Here is a 24,267-nt window from a genome sequence, read left to right on the forward strand (position 1 = left end):
TGAAATTGTTTTTCTTAACTTGACAAAATAAAGGACGATACTTGTGTTTTGCCCCAAAGCATTTATTTTTATTTAAGTAGTAATTGCTCTAGTGTCAAACTTATTTTAACAGTGGAAATCTGTTGCAGCATCAGTATCTGAGAAGTTAGTAACTTTTAACTGTTTGATAATTGGTTTATTTCCTTTACTGATTAATGTTCAAAGTCTGTGTATCCAGCGCCCGTTCTAATTAGAATGAAATGTAGTTTACTGACGATGATGTAGTTGAGACCTGTCATATTTTGGGTTGAGTTTATATTCACTCTTTGTAGTGCAGGAGCTATGTTTGACACTGAGAACAGAAACCTTATAATGAATTATAAACATGAAATTTGGTCCCATTCCAGTGTATGGTCCATTACTGCACAGACATTTTGCATTGTAGGTCTGCTCTCAGCTTGTATTTAAACTTCTTGACTAAAACATAACAGAAGTGTTACAATTTAATTTCAATGTTCTTTTACAGACCTTCTGCTTGACTGTGAAGAATTATGTAAAAGCACTCGTGCTGCTATGGATATCTATAGACAGTGCCTAATTGATGATTATGGATTTAGAACTAAGGTATGAAGTGATCTTTTGTTACGTAAATATTTATTCTTAGCCTGTTATAAAATAATCATCTATAATAATAACATTGCATCTGGTGTGCGTTTCTTATTCATCACACTTTCTATTGCTATGAAAATTTCTCCACTTGTTTTTAAAGTGATAAAATCAAGGCAGTATTTTGTGTCTGCAAGTTCACCCAGCAATTAAAATAAAATAATTCTAGCTGGTATTTTAATTAAGCAAACTGACTAACCTCAACACCTTTTTTAATAAAAAGGAAGTCTGGGCTCTAACCCATAGCTCGAGCAATTAAACTGATCTCAAGTATTGCTAATTTACGATAATTACATGTTTTGGCCTTAAAATTCTTGATGCTTTGCCTTATCAGAAGAAGAATATTGTACATTACAATATGTAAGGCACTTGTCCTTATAAAACACAATGGGGGCACCATCACCACAAAGTCTGCAATCTAGGATGAACAGTAATTAGCATAGACTAGTTGGGCTGATTGACCTCCCAAATGTTCTATGTAATTCAAGCCTTGCTTGCATTTTGAAAACAAATAAATTTTGAAAATCCAATTACTATTGAGCAGTACACTGAATATATGTTAATCTTATCAGTTTGCATATAAATAAATGGAACATGTTAAATGCATTTTCTTTCAAACACATCACACTTTCTTCATCTAATATCTTGTCAAATACTCATAGTTTCTTCTAACTGATTCATATGAAAGTTTCTTTGAACCAGTTTACATGTAAATATCTCAATTTTCATAAGACAGTGGTCCAGAAGTTCCAATACAGCTAGTGTTAATAACCATGAAAGTTAATTAATTCTAAATCTGTTATTTAGGTGTAAATATTGAAGTTTAATTTGGGATTTGCAGGACTTGTTTAGATAAGCTGTATCTATTTAAACGTCTATAAACCTCACCAACTTCTATTTGAAAGACCACTAACAATTTAGGACCTTTTTAAATTCCAGTTTCTTTACTTTTCCATTTTGGAATGTGTCTCTATCAGAACTTTGGCATCACCCCTGTTATGGCTTTAGGTATTTGCCAGATTTTTTTCTTGTTCTGAGTGCCAAGGATCATTATAATCACAAGCCTTCATCATTGCAAGTTAGTTATTATCCCAGAAAACAAAAGAAGTGTGACCTTGTGTGGTACACTAGATTTCAATCTATATCAGAATATATAATAACTACACATGTTTTAAGATGTAATTTCTGAATTTTCAAGCAATATTTGTGTCTACTTTAATTTAAAGATCCTCCAAAATTATGCCATCGCTAAACCCATCTTCTGCTTCCCTCCCCTTTCAGCATTCTGAGCAATTGTTCCCCCCCGACAATGCTCTGGCACACTCTGCAATCACCCGTTCCCTTCCCAGGCAAAATATGTAACATCTGTCCTTTCATCTCTGCTCTTCTCACTGTACACTCCTTCCTAGTGCAACATGATCTACTTTCACTTTCAGTGTAATACAATGTACTTGTTCCTCGTGGTGAGTTCTTCTATATAGTGGGGCGCCTAACAGCGATAGAGTGATTGCAATGTGAGGTACCTCAGTTCGGTCTGCAAATGTAACTTCAGGTCGTCTGCTTCTTTAATTCTCCACCCACTCCTATTCCCACTCTGACATCTAATACCATTCAACATAAGCTTGGGAATAGCATCTTTTCTTTCAGTTAGACAAAGTCCTTAGATTCAGCACTAAGTTCAGTAACTTTGGGTCACAACCCTTGTCTGTCTTTTCAGAAAGTTGTTCTTGAGAGTGATTCTGCTATTCTCCTCAATCCATCATTTTGTTTCTTTATTTGTCCCATTACCACTTTCTTTTGCCTTTCGTTATCTGTTTTGTCAGTCAATCTCTGCCTTCCATCCTTCCTTTTATTTTTTTCTTCTTCCTCCTCCTAGGCATAAGAAAAAGGAACAGGCATAGGACATTTGGAACCTCAAGCTTTCTCCGTCATTCAATAAGATCATGTCCAATTTGGTTGTGTCCTTAACTCCATTTTCCTGCCTGCCCCCATAACCCTTGACTTCTCTGTCAATTAAAAATCTGATTTAACTCAGCTTTGAATATATGAAATGATCCCACCTTCACTGCTTCCTGGAGAAGTGAACTCCAAAAAATTAACAGCCCTCATAAATTAGAGACCCCTTATTTTGAAACTCTTCCATCAAGTTTTAGATCCTCCCAAGAGGGCGAAGCATCTACGCTGTCAAGCCCCATCATAATTTTGTATGTTTCAATAAGATCACTGCTCATTCTGCTAAACACCATGAGTATACCAATGCTCAACCTTTTCTCAAACCCTTCAACTCAGAAACCAGCTTGGTGAACCCTCTCTGAATTACTTGCAATGAAAGTAGGTCCCTCCTTAAGTAAGATCACCAAATCTATACACAGTACTCTAGGTGTGGCCTCTTCAATGCAAACTTTCCTTTTTTATATTCCATCCCTGCCTTACACTTGCTTAAACTATGTTATAGTCTTAAAACTTGTAACTTTTTCCAGTTCTTTATCTGAAAAGTTAACTTTATTAATCTCTCTAGACATGCTGCCAGACTTGCTTTGAGTTCCCAGGGTTTAAAAGTGTTTCTGTTTATTGAGGAATAAGAATCTTTTGATTTTACTTATTTAGATTGTTAGATTATTAACCTGCATAATTCTGTTTGAGAAGATGACAACTTTGGAAACTGACAAAGACCCATATGACGAATGGACCTTTGAAGATTTTTTCACAGAGGATGGCATTGTGCTTGATCATTTATCAGTGATGCCTGTAATGTATGAAATTACAACCTCATTTGTGCCATATTCTCCAGGTAAACAATTTACATGTTTTATATCTGACTTGTTTTCATTTCATCTAGCTTGTTTTTGGTGTAAAATCTTATGTTGGATGATGAGACTCATGGCACTTGCTTTTATTTGTGTGTAAATATGTACAGCAATTTTAGGCAAAGATCAAGGCTGAAGATAAATGTCCAGTATCCAAGATGCATTCACTCTGCAATTAGCTTTGAAAAAATAAGCATTACATTGTGACTTACCATTGTTACGCATTGAATGTTGAAGCTGCTATACATGTGTGGTAAATGAGGACTAAATTCTCCACGTTGTTGCATTTTTTTACTTCTTGCATTTGTACCCTTTTAACAATGTAATACTTGGTAATTATTGTAACTACATGTAATAATTGTTAATTACTGCCAGTCAACTTCTCTGACATTGAAAATTAACTGTTAGAATTGTGGAGTCTCCTTTAGATTGTAATTTCTTAAAAAAAAACAGATTTAAATATCTTTGAAGGTTTACTTTTCCTCTTTCCCTTAATCCAATTTTTTTTTATTTCTCTTTTTGTATCTGGTTTGACACTAAGTTGTCCACTCTAATTTGCATTTCCTTTTCAATCCTTCTGTATATTTTCTGATTCTTACTATATTTGCTCAAACTCCAGATGTCATGTTGCCCATGCTGCACCATTATCATCTTGCATTTTCAGCAAATTAGTGCATGAAAATGTTTTCAGCTGAAGATGGCAGGGTCAGGTTTAATTAAACAGCAGGCACTGTTAGGTGTCCTGCTATATCAAAATTTGGCAATGACCATCTCCCCATGATATTTAGTAGCACTACAAATCCTGAATTGTCAATACCCAGGAGGTTAACTTTGGCTTGAAACTGAACTGGATCCAGCTATATAAATACTGTGGCTGCAAGAGCAGGGCAGAGGTTTGGAATTCTGTGATGCGTAACTCACTTCTTGTCTCCCCAAAAATTGTCCAATATCTACAAGGCACAAGTCAAGCTTGTGATGGAACACTCTCCACTTGACTGGATGATTCAAGCTCCAACAACATGCAGGAAACTTGACACCTTACAGGACTAATCAGACAGCTTGATTGGCTGCCCATCCACTACCTTAAGTATTCACTCTCTCCACCATCAATACATAGTGGCAGCCTTGTTAACCATATAAAAGATTCACTGCAATAGGTTGCCATGCCTTCTTCAACAGCACCCTTCAAACCTGTAACTTGTACCATTTAGAAGGACAAAGGCATCAGATGTATTGGAACACCAACACCTTCAAATTCCCCAGCAAGCCATACACCATCCTGGCTGTCACCCTTCACTGTCGCTGGATCAAAACTTAGCACTATGGGTGTACCAACAGCAGATGGACTGCCTTTGTTCAAGAACGCTGGCTCATCAGCACCTTCTCAGTGGCAGTTAGGGATGGACAACAAATGGTGGATTCGCCAGTGATGCCCACATCCCAGAAAATAATAAATAGTAATGAAGTGGTGGAGGCTGCCTCGCTAAATATTTTTAAGACACGGGTTGATGGGTTTTTGATAGGAGAGGGGATTAAGGTTTATGGGGAGAGGGCGGGAAAGTGGAACTGAGCCACGACAGATCAGCCATGATCTTATTGAATGGCGGGGCAGGCTCGAAGGGCTGGATGGCCTACTCCTGCTCCTATTTCTTATGTTATGTTCTTAATAAGAAAGACCTCTATGGTGACTATTTTGCTTTTAGACAAAATGATTCCGTTAATGCAGTGCAGAGTGACATTCCTACATCTCCAGTTTCAGAATATTATTCCCATGCTAGTCGTGCAAATTGTCCCGGACAATCGGATTCTTCAATGAAAACAGGCACCAACCCAGCTAATTAATTCAGTGTTATATTAATATTGAAAATTTTTTTGGCTAAAGTATTTGTGCCCTGCTTCTGCAAATGTCAAGGAAGTGAGTAGTTTAGAAGTGATATTGGAGCAACCATCAAATAGAGGCAAGAATAGTAGCTTATTATACTTGCATCTTTTTCTAATCTAAATTAATGCTCCAAACTGATATTGTTCCTAATAGTAGAATGATTGGTTGATAGAATCATTTATAGGCATTTCAGCAAATGGTGATGGGGTGCTGAGTTTTTTTTGGGATGTTTCCATTGATAAAGTGTATTTTTTTTAAACAATTTTCCTTTTTGCATTATTGACTTGATTATGGAAAAAAACTTTATAAATGAAACAATTGTGTTTGTGTTAAAAAGCAACCAAAGAAATGCAATAAATCATAAATTAAATCTATTTCCATTATCAATTACAGAAGGTCTGCTCATACATCAAAAATAATCAATTATGTGAAATGTTTTATATTTTAAGGGCAGTTATTTTCAATTTCTAGTGATTGATATTGTAAATTTTTACATTTCAGCTATCTTTTTGTCTTTTTCCTTTTGTCAGAAATGTTTTCTGTTGTGTGAAACACTATTGAACAATATTTTTTGCTTAAGTGAGAGGAATTTGAGTTTTCTGCTTTGGAAATGTTACTAAATATTCAGGAGACTGGATAAATTAGAGTGGATCCATGACAGCACAAATTGTTCATGGCCAGAAGTCTTATTGTATCTGATGACCTAGAATCATAGAATATTAAATCACAGAGATTGTCATTTGATCTGATGTCTCCATGCCAGCTCTCTGCAACAATGACTCAGCTAGTCCCGCTCCCCACCCTTTACCTGTGGCCCTGCAAATCTGTTCTCCAAGTGCTTACTGAACTTCCTTTTGAAAACCATGATTGAAAATGCTTTCACCATGCTCTTAGGTGCTATGTTCCTGATTTGAACCACTTGCTGCATTTTAAAAAGAAGCCTTTTCCTCAAACTGCCATTTCTTCAATTGCATTTTGCATTGAGTACAATTCCTTTGGTTCTCATCCCTTCTGTCACCAGAAACTGTTTTTCCATATCTACTGTCGAGACCCCTCGTGATTTTGAACATCTCTATCAGATCTCCCCTAAATCTTTTACTGAGATGAACAGCTCCAGATACTCAAATCTGTATTTGTAGCTGAAGTCCTCCATCATTGGAGCCATTCTCATAAATATTGTCTGCACTTCAGATGCTTCATGTTCTTGTGCTTCACAGTGGCAAGTTAAAGTACATCAATCTGGCATTCATCCAGCTGCTAAAATTATTCCATTTACAGGTAATACTACAGAAAATTAAAAATGCTAGCTGTGAAGTCTGAAAATCATAGTTGAAAGCATTTTGTTTTTATCAACAAAATCCCTCGATTAGGGAGGAGCAGGTTACTATACAATTTATTACTATTACCATATTCACCTGGTAACGCAACTCGTTCATTTATTAACCAATTCTGCAGTGATAGACAGAATATTGTCCATGGACAATATTTTGTATATAAAAGAAGTCCTCCTAATTATATGGACATCTGAAGAAACAAAATGCAAAGGCAGGATTTAGTTGGCCTTGAATTCTTTATATATTAATAAAATTGTAATATTTAGATTTAAAATAAAACTAGTAACATCTTAGACTTTTATTCTCAAGTTCTTTTTTGGTATACTTGAAGCTCGTTCTTCTTTGTATAAAATTTAGACTGTTACTTATAAATTATTTGTACTCCGAACAAAGTGTTCCATAACCATATGTTGCTGGTTTGCAAATCCCGTTGCTCAGCAACTATAAAAAGGTGTTACAGATTTTGTGAGTCATATTGAACTGAAGTGCAATTCATTTACTGTCCCGTGACATCTGGTAAAGTGAAGGAGATTTAGTATATAATCTTAACATCTAGATGATGATCATTTTGACACAGTTCTTCTTTTATGCAGATAAGAAGCTCTATCCGTTGGAATGCATATGCTTGCCGTTGAGCCCAGGTGTAGAAGGTACTTTTTATCGTTAACCAAACCGAATGATCTTTATACATGGGAAGTTTGAAGTATCATTTAATGTTAAAACTGCCTGTTAAAAGGGATGACAAGTGGCTTGCACACTCCCTGTTTATAGTTTGGGTTCAGCAACTCATCAAAGCTCCTTTAAACAGCACCTTGCAAATACACAATCTCTACCACTTGGAAGGTCAAAGGTCGCACATGTGTGGGAACTCCTATGACTGTAAACATCTGCAAAAAAAAATAAATTTTGGTCAATCTTAACCCAGTTCCACTGGACAAATGTTCCTTGTTCCTTGTACTTGGTAATGTTTGCTATGTCATTCAAAAGTAATAGGGTGACTGATTTAGAATCCATAGAATTTCTACAGTGCAGAAGGAGGCCATTCAGCCCATTAAGTCTGTGTTGACTCTGCAAAAATCACTCTACCTAGGCAGACCCTCTTCCGTATCCCTGCAATTTGATCATGTCCAATCCATCTAACCTACACAATTTTGGACTAGACAGTTGGAAAAATCACACTTGCGGTAAGGGATTTATAAATCTTTTTTCACAGTCTCTCTCTTGAGGTTGATTCTTAATCCTTGTTTTTTTGAAGCAGTGATCCATGAGATCTTGTCCTTTATTGGTTCCTGGTCTGATGTTGCCATCATTCAGCTATGAGTACATGCACTATATAAATGGGCCATTCAACTGTTCAGGGGAATTGCAGCTCAGCCTAAACTTGCTTCTGCCTTTGTCATGTGTACATGTGGTGGGCTCCGAAGAATGATCACTTGAGTCCAACCAGAATTGGTATCTTAGTGATCATAGCACAGGAACAGGCCCTCCGGCCCTCCAAGCCTGTGCCAATCACGTGTCCTATCTAGCTTACATCCCTCTATTTCCCGTTTGTTCATATGCCTATCAAGATAAGTCTTAAATGTGGCTAACGTAACTGCTTCAACCACCTCATTTGGCAATACGTTCCAGGTCCCCACCACCCTCTGTTTAAAAAAAACTTCCCTAGCACATCTCCACTGAACCTTTACCCCCTTATCTTGAACTTGTGGCCCCTTGTGATTATCATTTCTGCCCTGGGAAAAAGCTTCCACTGTTCACCCTATCTATACCTCTCATAATTTAAAAAAACTTCTATCAGGTCACCCCTCGTTAATGTATTATAACATCTAATGATCCAATGATTACTAGGTTCAAGATAATGCCAATTATGGAAATTATTGAAAACTATTTGTGAATATAGCAATGCATTTACATAGAAGATGGTAAATTAATCAACTGTATAGTTGTGTACCCTTTTCTCCAAGTTTGTCTTAGAAAGGAAAAGTGTACCCAACAGTGTGACAGGAAATGGGGCCCCCCCAGATTTTGCAGCAATTTGTTTCATGGATCACTATGTGTGTATAGTATTTTAAAAAAAAAAGAAAGGATGCTTACAGAAATTTTAAATCTTTTATGTACAGGTGAGAACCCTTTGAAACCAGTATCTACACCCATGACCATCCTGCTACAGAATTTACAAGAGTATAGTCAGCTGCAACTAGCTTTGCAGCTAACCATCAACTCTTTTGGAAACTGTCATCAACATTCTGTGTCAAACAATATGAATTCTGACTTGACCCAAAAGGTAGGTTAGCATGCCAGTATTTTGTATTGATAAATATTTATTTCTGCTAATCTTTCTAAGTTAGCTGTAATTTTATCTCTAAATGTTTATTTCAAAATATCTCTGCACATCAGCTGCATGGAATATGCTGCCTTATACTACCTTTCAATTAAAGTAAATTACTTTTGGCAATTCCACAATCTGCATACCATAAGGAATGAAACTGGTTTCTGTTGGGCTGATCGTTTTGTTTACCGGTTAGAGAACCGATGGGAATCCCCATCAATTCTTTGGCATAGTTGTGGTCGGGAGTGGGGGAGTTGGTTGTTCAATGCAGTCAAAATGGGCACTGTCACTCCTTCCCCACATTTAGCACCCCTTTTTTGCGATGCCAGGTCCCTGAATAAGGCTCAATGTCTGACAAGGGGGAGGCCATCAGAAAATCCAATAAGGTTTGCTGGCCGGCCTTTCGAGGATGTGGAAAAGCCGTGCAGCCTCAAGTTAATCCCTGAGCCACCACTAAATTTTGGGGGTGGGGTGCAGTGGTCACCATGCTTCTGTTAGTGATGGGCTGTAATAAATCCAGGATGACATTCCTGGCCGCCAACTTTATTATTAGATTCACCTATAATCTAAACATGTTTGAACGGATTATTGCTCTGTGCTCTGCATGTAATTGAGTTGTTTCTTTGCTTACTTTCTTGCTACTGAAATAATTTAGGATAAGAACAAAACAAAGAACAACCCAGCACGGGAAACAGGCCCTTTGGCCCAACGAGCCCGCGCCGCCGCATCACCCTACACCTATTCTACGAATAGGTGTAGGCGTGTCTACGAATGGAACCCCTAACTTAGCCAGATTCAGGGGAGAATAGTGTCAATTGGTAAACCAATCAGCCTAAGAGCACATCTTTGGGGTGTGGGAGGAAACCGGAGTGCCCGGAGGAAACCCACGCAACCGCAGGGAGAATGCACAAACTCCCACAGACACAGGCCCAAATCCATGTATCTGCACAGCTAGCAGCGCTAGTCACCGAGCTGTTGCGGCGCCCATCTACCGGTCCAGGATCAAGCACGCACACCGACACGAAGTACTAGGCCACTCCCGGAACCTCCAAGAGCAGCCCACGCGCGACCCGCCATGTGCATGCCCCTCGTTTGACAACGAGGTGGACCTCCACCTGCGGAATAAAAAGACAAAAAACGTTAACTTACAAGTCTGCATTTCCGGTGTCTCCCGAGGATCTGACCTTATTTAATAACCCACACTGTAACCCTCCATCCTCGTTTCGCTCATGTGTCTGTCTAATTGAACCTTAAACGAGTCCAACGTTCCCGCCTCCACCACCCTACTCGGTAGTGCGTTCCATACCCCCACGACCCTCTGTGTAAAGAACCTTCCTCTCACATCCAAATTATACCTCTTCCCCCTCACCCTTAAATCATGACCTCTCGTATTTGTACCCAGTCTAGGGAGCAGTCTCTCACTGTTGACTCTATCTATTTCCTTCAGTATCTTATATACCTCTATCATGTCCCCCCTCAATCTCCGTCTTTCCAAGGAGAAAAGTCCCAGTTTCTCCAACCTTTCCTCGTAACCCAGTCCCTCCATGCCAGGCAACATCCTGGTAAACCTCCTCTGCACTCTCTCCAGAGACTCCACGTCCTTCCGGTAGTAAGGTGACCAGAACTGGACGCAGTACTCCAAATGCGGTCTAACCAACGTTCTGTACAACTGAAGCATTAGACTGCAGCTTTTATACTCTATACCCCTTCCTATAAAGGCTAGCATTCCATAAGCCTTCCTAACAACCTTCTCCACTTGTGTCGCAACCTTCATAGACCTGTGAACCTGCACTCCCAGGTCCCTCTGTATTTCTATACTCCTGATCAGTCTACCTTTTATCACATAGCTCCTCTCTGCATTATTCCTTCCAAAATGCATGACCTCGCATTTGTCAGGATTAAATTCCATCTGCCACCTATCTGCCCAATGCACCAACCTATCTATATCCTGTTGTATCACCTGACATTCCACTTCAGTATCCGCCAACCCTGCCATCTTGGTGTCATCCACAAACTTGCTGATCACACCACTTACGCTGTCTTCCAAGTTGTTTATGTATACTACAAAGAGGAGAGGTCCCAGTACTGAGCCCTGCGGCACACCACTGGTCACTGGCCTCCAGCCCGAAAAGGTCCCCTCCACAACTACCCTCTGCCTCCTATTGCCCAGCCAGTTCTCAATCCACCTAGCTACCTGACCTCGTATCCCATGCACCTTAACCTTTTCTACCAGCCTACCATGAGGGACTTTGTCAAACGCCTTACTGAAATCCATATAGATGACATCAACGGCTCTCCCATCGTCAACCGTTTTTGTCACCCCCTCAAAGAATTCTACCAGATTCGTAAGGCAAGACCTCCCTCTAACAAAGCCATGTTGCGTATCCCTAATCAGATCGCAACGCTCCAAATGCTCATACATCCTACCTCTAAGTATTTTTTCCATTAATTTCCCTACCACCGATGTCAAACTCACCGGTCCATAATTTCCAGGGTTATCCCTACTATCTTTTTTAAACAGCGGTACCACATTTGCTATCCTCCAGTCTTCTGGGACCTCACCTGTGTCCAAAGAAGAGACAAAGATTTGCGCCAGAGGCCCAGCAATTTCATCTTTCACCTCCCTAAGCAGCCTGGGATAAATACCATCAGGCCCCGGAGCTTTATCCGTCCTTACGCTACCTAAGAGTCCTAGCACTTCCTCCCTCGTAATAGATATTTCCTGCAACTGATCCTCAACTCCCTCCAAGAGACCGCACGCTACCGACCCCCTCTCCTTCGTGAATACCGACGCAAAGTATTCATTCAGGAGCTCCCCCATTCCCTCCGACTCAATACGTAACTCCCCACTTTTGTCCCTAAGAGGACCAATTTTCCCTCTAACTGCTCTCTTGCTCCTAATAAGGTGGAAACTGATTCCATATACTTGCGCACAAACTATTTCTATAAAAATATGTTGTGTATCTAAAAGAATATATAAAGACTGATTTTTCTAATTTGAATATCTAAGTGTCAAATATTGATTGCTAGCTATTACCTCCCATGAGTGCTGGGGTAATCCGACTGGGAAATCAGTGAATTGTTCCAGTGGCACAGTGGTTAGCACTGATGCCTCATGGTACCAGGAACCCAGGTTTGATTCCCAACTTGGGTCATTGTCTGTACAGAGTTTGCATGTTCTCCCTGTGTCTGTGTGGGTTTTTCCCCACAATCCAAAAGACAGGCTGGTTAAGTGTATTGGCCATGCTAAATTCTCCTTCAGTGTACCCGTACAGGCGCTGGAGTGGTGACTTGGGGATTTTCACAGTAACTTCATTGCAGTGTTAATGTAAGCCTACTTGTGACAATAATAATAGCATGATTATATAGAGTTTACAATTATTGGGGCTGTTTCTTTTGAAAAGTGGAATTTCTTTTTGAGAGTTGTATTTCTCATGTAGCTTCACACCAGCCTCTGAAATAATGGAGTAAAATTAGTTTGGCTAGATTTAGAATGCAAAACAAAAACACATTTATAAGAGATTTATAAGGGATTAATAAACGTTGTTTGTAGCTTTTTGTAGGTCAAGACTTAAAGGAAATCAAAGATTTTGTCATCAACATTGGAAACTTGGCCTTTTCAATCATTAAAAAGAACTCTCAGGCATTGCTGCACAAGGTAAAGATAAACATTTCCTCCCCACTCCACAATTTCTTCCTTTTCCTATTTGTACACCAACTTATATGAGCATTTAATAATGAGTGCTGTTGCGCTATTTGATTTCCTCACCGCTCCTCACTATCTGTGTATTTACAGCCAGAATTGCTGAATAACAATCAGAAGCAGGAAATCTGACTTCCTCCACTTTGACCCCACCTCCTTCAGGTTAACTGTTGTTCTTCTATTTCCTTAGCACAGATTAGTGTTTGAACCTGACGCATCCTGTCTGTATGGCTCAAATTTTTATTATTATATAACTAGATGTTGCCAGTATGCAATGGTGACATGGAATCCTTTGGGCAGCATAGTGGCACAATGGTTAGCACTGGGACCCGGGTTCAATTTTTGGCTTGGGTCATTGTCTGTGGAGAGTCTGCACGATGACCCTGTATCTGCATGGGTTTCCTCTGGGTGCTCCAGTTTCCTCCCACAGTCTGAAAAATGTGCTGGTTAGGTGCATTGGTCATGTTAAAATTCTTCCGCCGTGTCCCTGAATAGGCGCCCGAGTGTGGCAACTAGGGGATTTTCACAGTATCTTCACTGCAGTGTTAGTGTAAATCTACTTGTGACACTAACGAATAAACTTAAAAGAGACCATTTTTCTCAAGTGAGGTCTGTGTCAGCAGACTAGCATGAAGGGGTTGAAGCCAATCCTGATAGTTTTCACCTAACTGCTGAATGCAAAGTTTACGTCTCCCGTTCCCAAGGCCTGAGGGCTTCAAATCTGATTATAGTGATTTAAAACAGCTAATTCAGTACAAGCCAAAAATTGAATTTTGGGACTTCTCCTGTGCCACTCATGTGGTACATTTATCCAGTGAACCAATTTTTAAAAAAATCATTCATTGGACATGGGCATCGCTAATTGGCTAGCATTTATTGCCCTCCCTAGTTGCCGTTGGAGGGCAGTTGAGAGTCAACCACTTTGCTCTGGAGTCACATGTAGGCCAGAGCAGGTAAGGTTGGCAAATTTCCTTCCCTAAAAGACATAAGTGAATGAGATGGGTTTTTCCAACGATCGGCAATGGTTTCGTGGTCACCAGTAGATTCTTAATTCCAGATATTTGTTACTGAATTCAAATTCCACCATCTGCTGTGGTGGGATTCGAACCTGGGTCCCCCAGAATATTAGCTGAGTTTCTGGATTAATAGCTAGCGATTATACCAGTAGACCATTACCTCCCCATAATCAAGTTAGCATGATAGCTCCTAACATAATATATAATATATAATAGAATATAGAACATAGAACATTACAGTGCAGAACAGGCCCTTCGGCCCACGATGTTGCGCCGACCAGTTAAAAAACAAAGACCCTCTAACCTAAACCAATCCCTTTTCATCCATAAACCTATCCACGGATCTCTTAAACGCCCCCAAACTAGGCGCATTTACAACTGCAGCAGGCAGGGCATTCCAATCCCTCACCACCCTCTGGGTAAAGAACCTACCCCTGACATCCGTCCTATAACTACCTCCCCTTACTTTAAAGCCATGCCCCCTCGTGCTAGCTTTCTCCATCCGAGGAAAAAGGCCATCACTATCCACCCTATCTAAACCTCTAATCATCTTATATGTTTCAATAAGATCCCCTCTTAGCTGCCTTCTTTCTAGCGAAAACAACCCCAAATCCCTCAGTCTCTCCTCATAGGACCTCCCCTCCATACCAGGCAACATCCTGGTAAACCTCCTCTGCACCCTCTCCAAAGCCTCCACATCCTTCCTGTAATGTGGGGACCAGAACTGCACACAATACTCCAAGTGCGGCCGCACCAGAGTTGTGTACAGTTGCGACATGACGCTGCGACTCCTAAATTCAATCCCCCTACCAATAAACGCCAAGACACCGTATGCCTTCTTAACAACCTTATCTACTTGATTCCCTACTTTCAGGGATCTATATACACATACACCTAGATCCCTCTGTTCATCCACACTATTCAGAGTCCTCCCGTTAGCCCTATACTCGACACATCTGTTATTCCTACCAAAGTGAATTACCTCACACTTCTCCGCATTAAACTCCATCTGCCACCTCTCGGCCCAGCTCTGCAACCTGTCTAAATCACCCTGCAAACTATGACACCCTTCCTCACAATCTACCACACCTCCGACTTTGGTGTCATCAGCAAATTTACTAATCCACCCACCTATACCCTCATCCAGATCATTAATAAAAATTACAAACAGCAGTGGCCCCAAAACAGATCCCTGAGGCACACCACTCGTAACTGGACTCCATGACGAATATTTACCATCAACCACCACCCTCTGTCTCCTATCTGCTAGCCAATTCCTGATCCAATTTCCTAGATTACCCTCAATCCCATACATCTGCATTTTCTGCAGAAGCCTACCATGATGAACCTTATCAAACGACTTACTAAAATCCATATATACCACATCAACTGCCTTTCCCCCATCCACCTCTTTGGTCACTTTCTCAAAAAACTCAATAAGGTTAGTAAGGCACGACCTACCCGCTACAAAACCATGCTGACTATCTCCAATCAATTCATTACTCTCCAAATAACTATAAATCCTATCCCTAATAATTTTTTCCAAAACCTTGCCCACAACAGAAGTAAGACTCACCGGTCTATAATTCCCGGGGAAGTCTCTGTTCCCCTTCTTAAACAATGGGACAACATTCGCTATCCTCCAATCTTCCGGTACTATACCTGAGACCAACGACGACATGAAGATCAGAGCCAGAGGCTCTGCAATCACCTCTCTTGCCTCCCAGAGAATCCTAGGGTAAATCCCGTCCGGACCAGGGGACTTATCTATTTTCAAACCCTCAAGAATATCCAGCACATCCCCCTTATCAACTGCAATACTGTCTAGTTTACACCCCTGCAACCCAGTGTTCTCCTCAGCTACATTCATGTCCCCCTGCGTGAACACCGAAGAGAAATATTGGTTCAATGCCTCACCAATCTCTTCCGGTCCCACACACAACTTCCCTCTGCTGTCTGTAACTGGCCCTAATCTTGCCCTAACCAACCTTCTGTTCTTAACATACCTATAGAACACCTTAGGATTCTCCTTAATCCTATCAGCCAAAGTCTTCTCATGTCCTCTCTTAGCCCTTCTTAATTCACTCTTCAACTCCCTCCTAGCCAATCTAAAGCTTTCTAGTGCACTACCTGAGCCCTCAAGTCTCATCCGAACATAAGCCTCCTTTTTCTTTTTAACCAACGAATCAACTTTTTTAGTGCACCATGGTTCCCTAGCTCTACCAATTCCTCCTTGCCTGACAGGGATATACCTATCAAGGACTCGCAGTAGCTGCTCCTTGAAAAAACTCCACATTTCGGACGTTCCCAGTCCCTGTAGTCTCCTAGTCCAACCTATGCTTCCTAATTCTCTCCTAAAAGAGACATTTTCAACATAGGAACAAGATCACTTCACTCAGAGGATAATCTATTCTATTAAATTGAAGTTTCCTGTTAAATAAATGTTATTTGTATCATTATCATTTGCGTTCACTCACTGGTGTGATCCCTTGACCCCTTGAATTTCAAATATATCTGCAAGATTGTGCACTAAGCAGTACTAAAAGGTAATTTTATCAACTAACAGTTAGATAATTTGCTGCCTTATTAAAGAAGCGCAAAAGGTTTTCTTTGGATGTAAGCCAATATTTCTATATTAAAACCTTTTCTTATTTTTGTTTTTCAGCTATTTAACTGTCGTGTGGTTGACACTGATTTAGCACTGGCTTATTGCACGTTGTTACCAAAGCAGCTTGTGTTTGATAAGCTGTGGAATGTCATCAGTGATGCATGGCAAAATTATAACAAAATTCTGGTATGTGTGACACCCTGTCAAAATGCTTAAATTATAGCATTGTATCGATGAAAGTATTTGTTATGGAGGCAGAATTTTATCTTTCATGGGCTCTTTTTAAGGAAATTAAAGGTTCAACTTAATTTTGTCAATGTCTACTTTTGGTTTCATAGAACATAGAACATAGAACACTACAGCACAAACAGGCCCTTCGGCCCACAAGTTGCGCCGATCACATCATCACCTACCAACCTACAGACCTATCTATAACCCTCAATCTCATTAAACCCCATATACTCATCCAGAAGTCTTTTAAAAGACCCCAGCGAGTTCGCCTCCACCACCACTGACGGCAGCCGATTCCATTCACTCACCACCCTCTGAGTGAAAAACTTACCCCTAACATCACTTCTGAACCTCCCTCCCCGCACCTTAAATCTGTGTCCTCTCGTAGCGACCATTTCAAACCAGAGAAATAGCCTCTGAGAGTCCACCCTATCTATTCCTCTCAACATTTTGTAAACTTGTATCAGGTCGCCTCTCAACCTTCGTCTCTCCAGGGAAAAGAGTCCCAGCTCCCTCAACCTAACTTCATAAGGCATGCCTCCCAGTCCAGGCAACATCCTTGTAAATCTCCTCTGCACCCTTTCAATAGCTTCTACATCCTTCCTATAGTGAGGCGACCAGAACTGCGCACAATACTCCAAATGAGGCCTGACAAGGGTCTTATAAAGTTCCAGCATTACCTCCCGACTCCCGTTTCCTGGCTTCTTTGTTCATTTTTGCATTAGTTCAAGATAATGTTCTTCCTGAGATCCTTGGTATTCTCTCAAATTTGTACTCAGAGTAGAATTCCCATTTTACAATAATAAAAATTAGATTCATCTCAAATTTGACACAATGAAATCAAAATCAGATGGGCATAAAAGGAAGATGTAAGTAAGAGACCAAATGAATTTGTGTTGGTTAGATCATGGTAACAGAGAAGGTTGATAAGGGTAATGCTGTTGACACCTTGTACATTGACTTCCAGCAGGTATTTGATAAAATACCTGCCCAACAGACTTGTCACAAAGTTATAGCTCGTGGAATAAAAAGGACACTAACAGCACGGATACAAAATTGGCTGAACGACAACAAAAGAATAGTGGTTAATGGATTTTTTCTGGGTTGGAATAAGGATTATAACAAAATTTCCCAAGGGTCACTGTGGTGGCACAGCAGTTAGCACAGCGCCAGGGACCAGGGTTCGATTCCCAGCTTGGGTCACTCTGTGTGCAGTTTGCACATTCTCCCCATGTCTACATGGGTTTCCCCCAGGTGCTCTGGTTTCCTGCCAGTCTGAAAGACGTGCTGGTTAGGTGCATTGACCCAAACAAGTGCTGGAGTGTGGCGACTAGGGGAATTTCACAGTAACTTCGTTGCAATGTTAATATAAACCTTATTTGTGACTAATAAATAAGCTTTAACTTACTTCCTGATGTGTATTAATGACCTTGGTATTTATGGCACAATTTCAAAATTTGTTTAATATGAAACTTGAAAGAATTGTGGACTGTAAGAAGGATAGAACTCCAAAAAGATAAAGGCAAGTTGACAAGTGGCATTTGAAATTCAATGCCGATAAGTGTGAAGTGATTCATTTTGATAGGAAGAACACAGAGACACAATACAAAATAAGGAATATAATATGGTTGGTTTGAGAACATAAGAACTAGGAGCAGGAGTAGGTCATCTGGCCCCTCGAGCCTGCTCTGCCATTCAATAAGACCATGGCTGATCTTTTTGTGGACTCAGCTCCATTTACCCACCCAGTCATCATAACCCTTAATCCCATTACTATCAAAAATTTATCTATCCTTGCCTTAAAAACCTTAACTGCTTCACTGGGCAGGGAATTCCACAGATTCACAGCCCTTTGTGTGAAGAAGTTCCTCCTCAACTCAGTCCTAAATCTGCTTCCCCTTACTTTGAGGCTATGCCCCCTAGTTCTAATTTTACCCGCCAATGGACACAACTTCCCTGCTTCTATCTTATCTATTTCCTTCATAATCTTATATGGTTCTATAAGATCTGTCATTCTTCTGAATTCCAATGAGTATAACCCCAGTCTACTCAGTCTCTCCTAATAAGCCAACCCTCTCAACTCTGGAATCAACCTAGTGAATCTCCTCTGCACCCCCTCCTGTGCCAGTGTATCCTTTCTCAAGTAAGGAGACCAAAACTGTACAGAGTATTCCAGGCATGGCTTCCCACCAGCACCTTATTCAACTGCAACATAATCTCACTGTTTTTAAACTCCATCCTTCTAGCAATGAAGGACAAAATTCCATTTGCCTTCTTAATTACCTGCTGCATCTACAAACCAACTCCTTGGGACTTCTGCACAAGGACACCCAGATCCCTCTGCACAGCAGCATGCTGCAGTATTTTATCATTTAAATAATAGTCCATTTTGTGGTTATCCCTATCAAAATGGATGACCTCACATTTACCAACATTGTACTTTATCTGCCAGACCCTTGCCCACTCACTTAGATTAGCTATATCCCTTTGCAGACTTTCATTGCCCTCTGCACACTTTGCTCTTCCACCCTTCTTACTATCATCTGTGAACTTTGACACACTACACTTGGTCCCCAACTCCAAATCATCTATGTAGATCGTAAACAGTTGCGGGCCCAACACTGATCTGTGAGGCACACCATTAGTCACTGATTGCCAACCAGAAAAGCACCCATTTACTTCTACTCTTTGCTTTGTTAGTTAACCAATCCTCCATCCATGCTAATACATTACATGTAACATTGTGCACCTTTATCATAGGTAGCAGTCTTTGGTGCGGCATGTTGTCAAATGCCTTCTGGAAATCCACACCCATAGGTCCACTACACATGTAATGTTTTCAAAGAACATCAGGAGTAGAGGAATTCGGGTGCATGTGTGTATAGATTATTATAGATGGCAGGACTATATTCATTGGAATTTAGAAGAATGAAGGGAGATCTTGTAGAAAAATATAAAATTAAGAAAGGAATAGATAAAATGGAACTGGGAGGTTGTTTCCACTGGCGGGTGAAACTAGAACTCGGAAGCATCGCCTCAGAATAAGGGGGAGCAGATTTAGGACTGTGTTGAGGAGGTACTTCTTCACATAAAGGATTGTGAATCTGTAGAATTCCCTACCCAGCGAAGCAGTTGAGGCTACCCATTGAATGTTTTTAAGGCAAAGGTAGATTTTTGAACAGTAAAGGAATTTAGGGTTATGGCGAGCAGTTAGGTAAGTAAAGTTGAGTCCACGAAGAGGTCAGCCATGATCTTATTGAATGGCGGAGCAGGCTCGAAGGGCCAGATGGCCTGCTCCTGCTCTAGTTCTAATGTTCTTATTAGGACCTGTTGGGAGTGTGGTTAATAGAGCATTTGGTATTTTTGGACTTACTAGCAGGGATATAGGGTGCCAAAGTGAGGGAGTTTTGTTAAACATGTTCTGAACATTACTCCAGGTGAGGCTGAATTATTGCATCCGGTTCTGGGCATCACATTTTAGAAAAGATGTGAAGTGTTGGAGAGAGTGCAGAAAAGATTCACAAGAATGACTTCAGGAATGAGGAAGTTAATAGATTGGAAAAGTTGAGGCTGTTTTCCTTGAAGAGAAGGTTGAAAGGAGATTCAGTAGAGGTCTTCAAAATCAATAGAGGTTTGGTCAGTTTAGACAGGGAAAACCTGTTCCCATTGGTGGACGGATCGAGAGCAAGAGGACATAGATTTGAAGCAATTGGCAAATGAAGCATTGGCAACATAAGGGGAAACATTTTTGCACAGCGAGTGTTTAGGATCTGAAATTAAAATGTCTGATAGTACTGTGGTGGCAGGTTCAATCTAGGCACACAACAGACAGTGCACAGGTGTCTTGAAAATTAAATAGATCTGGATCGTCAGGAACCATGTCTCACACCCACTATTTCACTGTCGGTGCCCTCCACAAATCCAACCACAGCTTTCTTCGCACCTCTTGCTTCTTTAATTTCTTTGCTAGTCAATTCCTCCTTTTTTATTCCTCTTGACTTGGCATTTAATACACTATTATGTAATTTGCTAATTTGTACAATCTTTAACACAATAAGAACATAAGAAATAGGAGCAGGAGTAGGCCATCTAGCCCTTCAAGCCTGCCCTGCCATTCAATAAGATCATGGCTGATCTGTCCTGGCTCAGTTCCACATTCCCGCCCTCTCCCCATAACCCTTAATCCCCTCTCTTATCAAAAACCCATCAACCCGCGTCTTAAAAATATTTAGCGAGGTAGCCTCCACCACTTCAACGGGCAGAGAATTCCAGAGATTCACCACCCTTTGAGTGAAGAAATTCTTCCTCAACTCCGTTCTAAACCGCCCCCCCCTTTATCTTGAGGCTGTGCCCCCTAGTCCTACTATCCTTTCTGAGCGGGAAGAGTCTCTCCACCTCTATCCTATCCATCCCATTCATCATCTTATATGTCTCAATGAGATCTCCCCTCATTCTTCTAAACTCTAATGAGTACAAGCCTAGTTTATTCAGCTTCTCCTCATAGCTCAACCCCCTCAACTCCAGTATCAGCCTAGTAAACCTCCTCTGCACTCCCTCCAAGGCCAAAATATCCTTGCGTAAGTACGGCGCCCAAAACTGCACACAGTATTCCAGCTGCGGCCTCACCAATGCCCTATACAGCCGCAGCAAGACCTCCCTACTTTTATATTCAATCCCGCTCGCTATGAAGGCCAGCATCCCATTCGCCTTCCTGACCACCTGCTGCACCTGCAAGCTGGGTTTTTGCGACTCATGCACAAGGACCCCGAGGTCCCTCTGCACCGTCGCCTGCTGCAGTTTTTCGCCACGTAAGTAATAATCCTTCCTACCATTATTCCTACCAAAGTGGACCACCTCGCACTTGCCAACATTAAATTCCATTTGCCATTTCCTGGCCCATTCGCCCAGCCTATCTAGATCCTTCTGTAGACTCTCCACACCCTCCGCACAATTTGCCGTTCCACCAATCTTAGTGTCATCAGCAAATTTCGACACCCTACACTCGGTTCCCTCCTCCAGATCGTCTATATAAATGGTAAATAGCTGAGGCCCCAGCACCGACGCCTGGGGCACTCCACTAGTCACCATCCGCCAATCCGAATAGCACCCATTGACCCCCACTCTCTGCCTCCTATTTGACAACCAATCCTCTATCCACGCTAACACCCTACCCCCAACTCCATGTCCCCTGACCTTCTGCAATAACCTCTTGTGAGGTACCTTGTCAAACGCCTTCTGAAAATCAAGAAAGACCACATCCACCGGCTCTCCTCTATCCACCGCCCTAGACACATCCTCATAGAACTCAAGTAAATTTGTCAGACACGACTTCCCTTTAATGAAACCGTGCTGTGTCTGCTCTATCAAGCAATTCCTCTCAAGATGCCTCGCTATTTCCTCCTTGATGACAGATCCTAACATTTTACCCACAACAGACGTTAAACTAACCGGCCTATAATTCCCTGCCTTTTGCCTGGCACCCTTCTTAAACAACGGCGTAACATTAGCCGCTTTCCAATCATCCGGCACTTCCCCGGAATCCAGTGACGTCTGGAAAATAACCACCAAGGCATCCACTATCACCTCCGCCATTTCTTTCAGAACCCTTGGATGCATTCCATCCGGTCCTGGCGACTTATCCACAATCAGCCCCTCCAGTCTGTCGAGCACCGCCTCTCTCGTAACAGTAATGTCATTAAGACCCTCCAGTCCTACCACCTTTCCACCTCTAACACCCGGCAAATTATTCACATCCTCCTCCGTGAAGACAGAAACAAAAAAGTTATTCAGGACCTCAGCCATATCCCCATCCCCTACCACTAAGTCCCCCTTCTCATCCTCTAAGGGACCAATGTTCACCCTAGCCAGCCTCTACCTTTTTATATATTTATAAAAACTCTTGCTATCCTTTTTTATATTAAGCGCTAGCCCAGCTTCATAGCTTCTCCTACCCTTCTTTATCAACTTCTTGGTCAATCTTTGTTGACATTTAAACCTCTCCCAATCCTCTTCTTGCCCACTACTCTTAGCTACTCTAAACGCCTCCGCTTTTAATTTAACACTTTCCTTCACCTCCTTCGTTATCCACGGCTTATTACCTCTCCTCCTACTGTCCTTTTTGACCATCGGAATAAATTTCCGCTGAGCACCAAGAAAGATCTCCTTAAAGATTCTCCACTGCTCCTCAGCAGACCTACCTTCCAACGCGCTCCCCCAGTCCACATTCGCCAATTCTTCTTTCATCCTACCGTACTCCCCTCTGTTCAAGCTTCCAGAAATTAAAAAGTTCAAACTTTTATATGTAGCCTCCACGTTTTTATGTTAGTTAATTGCTGGGGTTGGAGGGAATCTTTTTAATTTCAGATCTGAGTTTTCAATGACAACCTGGAGGGAATGGCTTGTTGTGATTGGTCCTTGCTGAACAATAGCAGTATTAAAAAAAAACATTGAGCTTAGAACAAAAGATGAAATCTCTTTATCAACTTCTCAAGTGAGCATTTTTCTGAAAGAACTCATTCTCAGTCAAGTTAAATTTTTTGCCACTTCCCAGTCTCCCCTCGATATTTTCTAATTTTGTCTGGTTGTTTATCTTGAAATGTTTGGAAGTTGGCCGAAAATTAACCTTTTACTGGCTGGTAGATGTTTTCCTATCTGTATATACAGCATATACTTTGATTCCTTAAAGCCTAATGAATTTGTTCTGCTTGTTTACACATACCTTGGGCTCAATGCAACTGTGATCTTTCTTCTGAAAGGAATACCTGTGGTTTGAGGGTTGAGTAGAAGGCTGTTGCATACCATTTAGATGCTGTCCAATGGTGATCGATTAGTGTTACAGTTACACATTTTTTAGAATCTTGAGACCATGCATCATTTTTAACATATTTCAAAATTTGGTAAAATTTGATACTTGCTAGTGCTGAAATATTTTATTTAGATTCCTTTATTAAGGGGAGCATAGTGTTTCTGTAATAAAATAACTCCTTTTGATGATTGCAAAAGAGCAGTGCATTGGATAACTGTTGAGATACTTTGGCCGGAGTTCTCCCATCCCACCTGCCACAGGAATTTTAGCTGGCAGGTTGCAGAGAACGTTAATATCGGTTGACAGTCGGGCGGGAATTACTGGCTTTTAGACTAGCGTGGCCAGATAATTCCATCCTCTGTTTTTCATTTGTTGAGTTCTTGCTCTTTCAGGCAGTTGCTGTTGTTGGTGCTCAACTGGCTGATTTGCTTCAGGAGGAGCAACAGAAAGAGAAATTCAATTCTTTGATCGTTGACACGGAGTGGTGTCTGAAGCTCAGTAAACTTGGAGTAAGTAACTTTGATAAAATGTTTTTTTAACAGGGAGCTGGGTTCAGTTCTGGCCCTAGGTGAGTCTGGAGTTTCACGTTCCCCCTACGTCTGTATGGTTTTCTTCTGGGTGCTCTGGTTTCCTCCACGGTCCAAAGATGTGCAGGCAAGGTGGATGGTCATGATAAATTGCCCCCTTAGTGCCCCAAGATTTGTAGATTGGGGGATTAGTGGGGTAACTATGTGGGGTTATACGGATAGGGCGGGGGGAAAGGGCCTGGGTAAAATATTCTGTCAGAGTTGGTGCAGACTCAATGGGCCGAATGGCCTCCGGCACTGTAGGGCTTCTATGATTCTAACATTAGAACTGAGGAAATTTAAAATCAAATAGTGAGGACTGTAAACATTTTTAAGATGCA

General features: G+C 41.1%; 1 protein-coding gene across 1 annotated transcript in view; it reads left to right on the plus strand.

Moving 5' to 3' along the window:
- kntc1 (kinetochore associated 1) overlaps positions 1-24,267 on the plus strand; it is a 125,107-nt gene that overhangs the window by 53,481 nt on the left and 47,359 nt on the right. The window contains exons 36-42 of the mRNA XM_080208349.1: positions 506-603; positions 3,292-3,436; positions 7,262-7,318; positions 8,789-8,952; positions 12,551-12,655; positions 16,382-16,510; positions 23,753-23,869. Of these exons, the coding sequence (XP_080064475.1) occupies positions 506-603; positions 3,292-3,436; positions 7,262-7,318; positions 8,789-8,952; positions 12,551-12,655; positions 16,382-16,510; positions 23,753-23,869 (815 nt within the window). The remainder of the gene's footprint in view (positions 1-505; positions 604-3,291; positions 3,437-7,261; positions 7,319-8,788; positions 8,953-12,550; positions 12,656-16,381; positions 16,511-23,752; positions 23,870-24,267) is intronic.

This window comes from Carcharhinus amblyrhynchos, chromosome 20 (genome assembly GCF_965287045.1).
Source record: "Carcharhinus amblyrhynchos chromosome 20, sCarAmb.v2.hapA, whole genome shotgun sequence".
NCBI classification, from domain to species: Eukaryota; Metazoa; Chordata; class Chondrichthyes; order Carcharhiniformes; family Carcharhinidae; genus Carcharhinus; species Carcharhinus amblyrhynchos.